Source organism: Alnus glutinosa, chromosome 8 (genome assembly GCF_958979055.1).
Source record: "Alnus glutinosa chromosome 8, dhAlnGlut1.1, whole genome shotgun sequence".
In the NCBI taxonomy this organism is placed as follows: Eukaryota; Viridiplantae; Streptophyta; class Magnoliopsida; order Fagales; family Betulaceae; genus Alnus; species Alnus glutinosa.
Genome location: NC_084893.1, coordinates 22,567,951 through 22,577,184, shown reverse-complemented (window position 1 = coordinate 22,577,184; position 9,234 = coordinate 22,567,951). Strand labels below are relative to the sequence as shown.

Here is a 9,234-nt window from a genome sequence, read left to right as displayed (position 1 = left end):
GATTCAATAATTTTATTTTTTTTATTTCTTTATCTTTCAAAAAATTGTTTTCGATATTACGTTGAAACCTTTTTAATATTTCTATACATGTAATTTTGCCACGAAAATGTATTCCGCGTAAATTTGTTTGCGAGCCGCCAAACTAGGAGCTTTTTTGTGTTATATATTGAAAAGGAAAAATAAATAGAAAGATTTTTTTTATTTTCCGAAAAGGTCTCTGGGATTTATTAAAAAAGAAAAAGAAAAAAATCTGCAGAAAAGACAAAGATAAGGTAGGAATATTATGGGAGATTGCGAATGCAAGCCATTGGGTTTTTTGATAGGGTTGCCTTTTGCTTTTGTTTCTTTGCTCTTAGCTCTTGTCGGAGTTATTGTTTGGATTATTGGGTAAGTTTCCTTTTCCATTTTCTCTCTATGTTTATTCTAAATTTTTCATTACTTGATCTCTTTCTCTCAATGTTTGGTTTAAGTGACATTATCAATTCATCTTTAAATCAATCTTAATTAAAAAAAAATTAATAATAGATTAACAATAACACGTTAACGGAGAACAATGAAAAAAAAAACAAAAAAATACGAAATAGCATTTCTTTTTCTATTATATCTTATCTCTAATTAGAGGGAGAATCTGTATATAAAGAGGATACAAAATATTTTTTATGTTTTTTGTTTTTTTTTTTTTTTTTTTTTTTTGGGGACCTTTCTATGAAAGTTCTTGTTTGACGTAGTTTTGTCCCTGTTTTATAATTAAAGTTTAAAGGCAAATTTATTTGAGAATTGCTATTTGTCATTCTCATGTCTTTCTCCTATATAATTTTTAAAAAAATTTGTCATTAAATCTGTAAAACCCCCACGGGTGAAGGACGTTTAGACTTTCTCAATTTTTGTTTACTTGTTTTACTCTTTTTAGAATTTTTATTTCTCATGTTATTAAAATAATAATTTTTAAAAACGCAGTTAAACATTTGACAAAATTGCAGTTTAGCCTTTAAAATCGTAGGTTAACCTTTAAAATTTTGCATTTTAAAAAAAAAATTCAATTGAATGCGATTTGAAGATCTGCATCTTCTGCGTTTTCAAATCGTTTTTTTTTTTAAAAAAAAAAAAAAAACGTAATTTTCAAACAATTCATTTTCTACGATTTAGTTTAAAATCGCACTTTTTATCTACGAAATCGCAATTTCAAAAACACCCTGAAGCCTTTGCCCGGCCGTTGCCATTCTTATTTTCACAAAAATTAATTACAGTTGAAATTGTTCTGCATGTTAATTTTCAAGAGGTCAGGTGGGTTTTTGTAAGAAAGATACACATTTTATTATAAGTAGGTATGTAGATGATATAATTTCATTTACGAACATTGCAAATATTTAGTTTTAGTCTTAATTAACATAAAGCTATATATAAATGTATATTAATGGCATGCAGGTCGGCGTTGAGTTGTTTGTGTCCCTGTTGCATATGTTGCGCCGGACTTGCAAATTTGGCGGTGAGCCTTGTGAAGCTTCCGATACAAATACTTCGGTGGTTTATTGATTTGATTCCTTGCTGATCACAATTTTTATGATTTTGTGTTTTATTTTAACACAAATACAATTATTTGTGGAAGAATATCAGAATATTAATTAGGATCGTCATCTTTAGGCAATCTCTCTCTCTGTTTTCAATTTATATCCGGATTGAAAAACAATTTTGAGAGGGATATATGAAGTTTTCTTTCAAAGTTAGGTTAGAGTAATTTTATTATTTGTTAAATAGATTACTTCTTTCTTCTTCTTCTTCTTCTTCTTCTTTTTTTTTTTTTTTTTTTTTTTTTTTTTTTTTTTTTTAATTCAGTCTATTAAACTGACATGTATTCAAAATGTATGTGAGAATCACATGCTTTATTAAAAATGAAATGTTGTATGTACTTCCAAGACTCAAAGTGTTTACTTCCTAATGTGGCAACGAAAATTACCACAGGATCTTGGACAGGTTAGTCGATCTGTATATTCAAATAAACTCTACAATAGATTCTATTATAATTTCTATATACCATTTAAGTATTCTTTCAAATAAAAAAATGCTAAAAATCTTCCCCTCATCCTCGAGACACGCTATAAAAATAGACCCGTTTATGAAACTTCTTATCTAGATGGGAATCAAGAAAATTTGAAGTTAGAAATATTTAAAGATAAAAAGGATAAAGAGATATTCTGGTTTGAAAAACCTCTTGTTACTATTCTTTTCAACTATAAAAAATGGAATCGCCCATTCCGATATGGAAAATGTTAAATTTACAACACCAACACAACAACCCCTCACATGAGGATGGACCCCACACACTGGGACTCACCCTCATGTGAGAGGTTGTTGTGATGGTGCTGTGTATGAATCAAATCCCTTCCGATATATAAAAAATAATCGATTTAAAAATGATGTAAAAAATGAAATGTCACAATATCTTTTTCATACATGTCAAAATACATAATATATAATATATACATATCATATATCAAACAAAATATTTCTTTTTATTTTTTTTATAATATAACTTAATAACTTAACTTATAAATTTATAATTAAAAAATAAAATTAATAAAAAAATTAATACATAAGATAAATATAATAAGAGATAAGAAGAAATTCGGCCACCCCCTATATATTTTATACTCTCTCTTCCCCTTTGTCCACCTCTTTTACTTAAAAAAATTGATTTTAAGCAAAAAGGTGTCAGAGACACCTTTTTGCTTAAAATTAATTTTTTTATTGTAAATGGAGGATGAAGAGTGGATGAGGGGTGCATGTGTTGCACCCCTCCTTTCAAATAAATTGATAAGGGGAAGATAGATGAAAGAGAGTCATTTAAATATTCTTTCAAATAAATGTTAAAGGAAAGAGAAAACATTTTTCTTTATTAAAATAATGGTAAGGAAAGCAAAAGTAATGCTACTTTAGATTTATGGTAGCACTTTTGGCTACCTTTGGTTTAAAGAGTACTAATGGAGTCTATTGCAAGATGTTTTTTAGGAGTTTTCTCTTCGTTTAATTTAGAGAATGAAATAGGATTTAGAGAATTCGTTGCTACGGCTCTAGTAGCCTACTGATTGAGTTGGTTCTAATTTATGGTCCGAGGTTATTACGAAAAAATTCATTAACAAAAAATAGTACAAAATGAAAAAATAAAATAAATAGGTCAAAACCAATAGCCAATACACTCTATCTCACTCTTCACACAAGACAGAATTTTCATCGAGAAAAGAAAGAGAAATTTGCAAATAATGTTGCTACCTGGCCACTCAAGCTCTTTCTTTCTTTTTTATTATTTTTATGGATATAGTTTTTCTCCAAACTAGCATTTTGCATGTGAGAAGCACTTGATTTTTTTAATTGTAATGGCAAAGTTGGAAAAGCAAATGCATTTTTAATAAAATTTCTTTCAACTTTGTCAATGCAATTAAAAAAAGAAAAAATAATAATATAAATACATCTCATTTTCAAATCTACCAATAAATTTATGGGATTCACATTAGGTCTCAGTCCTACAAATTAAATGGTAGATTTAAAACTTGGTTGTATGAAAATGTGTATTATTTGATCAAAATTCAATAATGATCAATAACATTATTCTTAGAGGGATATAAGAAGGACTTCTAATATTACTCTTTCAACTCCAACACCTACCAGAAAAAGAACAAAAATCTTTGGGACAACACTCTTGAAAAGAGGGTCTCTTCCGTGGCAAAAATAAAACCATGACAATCTTACAAAAACAATATAATTTTAATCTACTCAAAGTTATGGAATGCAAATCCTAAACCAAAAAACAACCATCATTGTATATAAAAACGAATAAGCAATTTACTCAATCTAAGTAAAAATGTTAAGCAAACAATTCAATTGATTGATTATATCATGATTAATTTAATTAACTGAGAAAAGAATTGAAAATAAAATTAGGGCACTCTTGAATTAATTACTATGGTGTCTTTTGTAATCAGATAATTAACTTTACACTTAATTCCAGTGTGTAATCAGATAATTAACCTTTTTTAAATAATTTTGAATTAACATACGGTTTGGGGTTTGTTAATTAGTTAATGTGGTTTTTTTTTTTTTTTTTGGTGTTAATTTTTGTTTAAAAAAGTATTTTAATGTGACATAAAGATAAACACATGCCTGCCTCACAATTCACACCAACAGATTAATTGCATTAATTACCATATAATATTTTGAAAACTTATATACGTTTAATTAGTTTTATTTCTCTTTGAAAGGCATTGATTTGAAATATTCATACAAATCCTAGATGAAAAGAACATGAGAATTAATCAAAAGGTGCATGAACGGAGGACGTTCCAATAATTAAGTTCCAACCACCAGAGTATATATTACGTAAGCGTGGGGAAGAGTGTGCCTCTCCAAACGACACAACATCGATATCATTAAATCATTGATGTAAAGTCGATCAATATTATTGGTTCTGGGATCTTCGATCCGAAGAGCTTCTACTAGTTCAAGTCTTCAAGATATATATATATCTTGAATATAATTAGTATATAGTATCTGAATGAATGAATATCTAATCTCGTTTCCCTTTTGTTGATCAAATCCTTTATTTCATTTCAAAGACTTTCAATGTACGTGCCTTAAAAGTGCAAGTGATAACAAATATTGTTTGTACAGTACCTGAGCTTGACATATATATATTGTAGGACATTTATCTTATCTTAATAGCTCTAGTTTTTTACATGCACTAATTTTCTGCAACAAAAAGTAACTAACATTAATTACTTAATTTCGATCTTAATAAAGTATCAGTAGTTTATCTTAATTAATAGTTCATTTAAGACACTTATTATTATTGTTAATGTAGTTTTTATTACGCTTTGACCGGCAATGGGTTACTTCCACAATAATAGAAACATCAAAGGATCCATTAGTCACGGACCAGTGAGGTTCTCCGTATATATGATCATATTAATTGTTGTATGGATGTAGCGTTTCCATGGGGAAATTAAAGGATTCGGATTTATTTTCTTCTAACAAATTGATTATCTTCCATGTAGATGTGATTGAGTGAACCCGCGATAGATCGATAAGATTTACTCCCAACTATTATTATTATAATTAATTATTAACTAACTTTAGTTAATATCAATTAATGGCCTTACAAAATTCTCTCCTAAAATACAGGATCCTCTCCAATATTTCTCCATTTCAATGGAGATGATTCAGACGAACCATTTCATCTCTAGGTATACTAAATTTGATATGTGATACACCATTGGTAGATAATTAATTCCAGCTTTTAGGACCAAGTGTACGTGCTTGAAAACAGCATGATTTTAAAATTAAAAAAAAAAAAAAAAAAAAAATCTTTAATTATCATTATTCACATTAATTAAGTTACAGAAGAAATATAAATTTAATTAAAGGATGATCAACACAAAGTCATAACAGATAATGTTTAATACTTACACGAGTAGGGCCGCCCCCAAATGATATCCACGTGCATGCATGAATATGACGAAAAGCCACCTTCCCATCAATTAGACTTGATAAGTGGTTGCCAGTCCAAATTTTTATTTGGTCAAGTAAATTTTATAAGTGGTATTTTATAATTGCATGTTTGAATTTTTTCAAATTCGGACGGATCAGAATCATCTACACTTATTTGCCCGAATTAAGAGAATTCATGCAGGTGATTGTGAGATACTATTTATGGGACTCACTTGACTGGATAAGTGATTAGACAGCCTAATTATTATTTGTTCAGGTGGATCTTATAAGTGGTCTTTCACAATCGACGATCCGAAATCTCTCAAATTCAAACAAATAATTGTAGAGGCTAGGATCTTAATCCAATTCGGAGAGACGGTTATAAGAGATCGACCACTTATGGGATCCACTTAATCGGATAAGTGGTTGGACAATCCAACTTTTATTTAATCAGTTAGATCCTATAAGTGGTATCTCACAATCACATCACATGCACGAATTCTATTAAATTCGGACAAAAAAAGTTGAAAATATCTTAATCGAATTGAGAGAGACCCTCTTCAATTTTCTTGGTAGGGCCTCCGCCTTAATTCTAAACCCTTTAAAAAAGAATGAAAACCCACTCAATATTTCATCACAATTAATCACGATCCTCCATCGATCTCCAAAATCTCCCTACTAATTCCATTAATGGATTTCTTCTTTCACACCCACCAAAACCAAAAACATGTACGCCCACCCAAACACAACAAAAAGAGGCTGAACCCCGACCAAGTGAGGCTCCTAGAGAGAAGCTTCACCTCCAATAACAAACTAGACGCTGGGCTCAAGCTTGAGCTTGCAAAACAACTCCGTATTCCCCAAAGACAGGTTGCTGTTTGGTTCCAAAACAGGCGAGCCCGGGGTAAGAACCAGAGCCTTGAGCTTCACTACAACGCGCTTCAGCAACAGCTGCAAAATGCATTGGTTGAAAAGAGGAGGCTCGAGAAAGATTTGGAGCGCCTTAAAGGAGAGCTGGAGAAAGCTCGAGAAATGGCTCTTGCTTTGAAACAAACAGGCCCTCGAGTTTCTTGTAAATATTCTATCTCTTTTGATGAGTCAGGGAGCTCTTTAGAGAATGGCGGGTTTTTGCCAATTGATGATCAGGAACTGTTCGCTTGTTTGATTAATGGTGAAGATGGGTCAAGCTGGGAATAGCAAGAAATTAATGTGGTTGAAACTTGAATATAAAAACAAATTAGTATGGTTATTTCTACGTAGATTTGTTTTATTTTATTCTATGATGAATTATTATTTTAGATTATTATTTTTTTTTTTTTACTGGTAGATATCAAAACTTAAAACAATAAAAAATAATTAAATAATATTAATATTAATAAAAATAAATAAAAATAAAAAATAAAAAGAGAAAAAGAAGAAGAAAAGGAAAAACTCCAATTACCACATGTCCCTAATCTTTCACCACTTTTACAATTATACACATAAACTTTAAAAAGTAACAATTTAGTGTATTCATCTTTTAATCTTTTTCAATTTCACTCATTTGTTTGAATTGCCCGTTAACTCTTAATGGATGGATGTTAAAATTATTAAAATACCTTTTATTTCTTTTAGAAAAAAAAATGCAAGGATTTAAGAATTAGTCAGGTTTTAACAAAATTTACAAAAATATGCATATAAAACGGGTATTTTGAAAATTTTGACATGATTTAACGGAAAATCTTAATAAATGAATAAAATTGAAAGAAAAAAAAAATTAAAAGATGGATACAATAAATTGACACTTTTAAGATATGATATGGGGTCGATATGGGACTCAAAAACATTTATGGTGTGATAATTGCACTAAAAAAAAGGCAAAAAAAAAAACTTCGTTCTTGCCAGTAATAAAAGTGTAAAATTTTCTGATGAAAAAAGCATATAAGTAATTTGTTATTCTCCTAACAGAGTAATTCTACACACATTAAGTCATTAATGCTCCGTTTGTTTCGTTATAAAATGGTTTCCGTCGTAAAATATTTTCAGGGAAGTCATTTTTCAAAAAAGTATTTTCCGTCGAAATCATTTTTCCGTGTTTGGCGTATACAGAAAATACAAATATTTTTTATATTTTTGTTGAATCATATTAATTTATAAAAATCAAATTTTATCCCCAATGTAAAAAATATTAATGTAAAATAATATATATATATATATATATATAGTTGGCACATACGGATTCCGGTGATTTGCCGGAATCCGGAACAAATGGCCAAATTCTGGCAAGCTGGTTGGGATCCTGCTATTCTGGGAGGATCCCGGCCATAACAGCCAGATTCGGCAAGATCCCGGCAAGACTGGCCTGGGATCCGATCGTTCTAGCATAGTACCACCCGTATCTGGCGACGGTAGTCGGACGTCGCCGGATTCCGACATAATTTTTTAGATTTAAGCACTGGTCGGTGCCGAAATCTGGCTTGTCGGAATTTGGCAATAGTTGATTGCTTGAACGTAAAGGTCGACTGTGTCGTTTAAAAGAGGGTCGACTGCGTCTGCGATCTACGGAAAATGATTTACGCTTTTAGACATTTTTCGAAATTTACGAAACATTTTTTGTCAAACGGAAATCATTTTCTAGTTGACCATTATTTTTTTTCCTACCAAACACCGACAAATACCGAAATTATTTTTCAAAAACCATTTTATGCCGAAACAAAAAGAGCATAATAAAAAAATAAAATAACTTCTAAAATCTCAATATAATCATATGATCATTGGGCAACCATGTATAATTACTCCTCCTAACAACCCTGTTACAAAGTAACAACAGAATCCTTGCATAACAACGCTGCAGCACTAATTTGGGCTCAAATATAACACAAAAAGTTTGACTGATATGTGGAGTTCCTCTTGACAGGGAACTCCTTCAAAAATTGGCGTATGCCGCTGTTTGCGGCGCGCACACGGTATTCTTTAGTAAAAGGCGAAAGAATAGTTCGCTTTGTGCTCACAGCGCGGCTGCGTGGTTGGGGAGAGCCGCTTATTTCCCTTATTATGCATGTTCTTTGTAATGACTTTCTTGCTCCTTTCCGGTGTGGGACTTACAATAAGAAACGCACTTAGCTAGTGCGCGCGTGTAGACGGAACACATATTGGCCTCCCAGTGCCTCCTACTTCCCACGCCTTAATAATTAAAGAGAAAAAAATGTAAAATAAATCATTGCGACAGATTTACAAATAGTTTCTGTGGTATCAAAATAGATTCAATTTTTTTTTCGAGATATGTAAAAAAAATAAAAAAAATTAATCCATAAAATAATATTTTCTCAATAAAAAATGTTAGAAGTACTAAATCTTTTATCAAGAGATAGGTATTAAAATGATGTGAAGCTTATTCATTGAAAACTGTAGTACTTTTTTTTATTAGTTATTTTGATCTTCTTTAATAAATAAACTTCACATCATCTTAGTATTAATCTTTTGGTAAAAGATTTGATATTCTTAGCATTTCTCAATTTTCAATGTAACCACTCTGTTAGCCATTTTTGTCTTCAATGTAAATAGCTCTCGTGCGCCGCACGTGCATTTTTCAGTACAAAATTTTCAAAATTGTCTCATATACACGTGTTGAATTTCCAAACTGACCGCATTTTTTTTAAAAAAAAAATAAAAAATAAAAAAGGGTGGCCTTAGTCACCCCCCCCCCCCCCCCCCCCCCCCCTTCATTTAGTCCATTGGGCCTGGCCGAACCACCCCTATGGGCCGTGAGGGTGGCTA

General features: G+C 30.8%; 2 protein-coding genes and 1 non-coding gene across 3 annotated transcripts; 2 read left to right on the top strand and 1 right to left on the bottom strand.

Moving 5' to 3' along the window:
* Nucleotides 1-283: 283 nt before the first annotated feature.
* Nucleotides 284-1,549, top strand: LOC133874807 (signaling peptide TAXIMIN 2-like). The gene is made up of 2 exons (XM_062312667.1): nt 284-387; nt 1,426-1,549. The coding sequence occupies exons 1-2, from the start codon at nt 284-286 to the stop codon at nt 1,547-1,549; spliced, it is 228 nt and encodes a 75-aa protein (XP_062168651.1).
* Nucleotides 1,550-6,129: 4,580 nt separating this feature from the next.
* LOC133874680 (homeobox-leucine zipper protein ATHB-52-like) lies at nt 6,130-6,781 on the top strand. Its single transcript, XM_062312555.1, has one exon. The coding sequence runs from the start codon at nt 6,169-6,171 to the stop codon at nt 6,673-6,675; it is 507 nt and encodes a 168-aa protein (XP_062168539.1). The 5' UTR covers nt 6,130-6,168; the 3' UTR covers nt 6,676-6,781.
* Nucleotides 6,782-8,359: 1,578 nt separating this feature from the next.
* LOC133876572 (U5 spliceosomal RNA) lies at nt 8,360-8,477 on the bottom strand. The gene has a single exon (XR_009901566.1). It is a non-coding gene; the product is annotated as a U5 spliceosomal RNA (small nuclear RNA).
* Nucleotides 8,478-9,234: the final 757 nt, after the last annotated feature.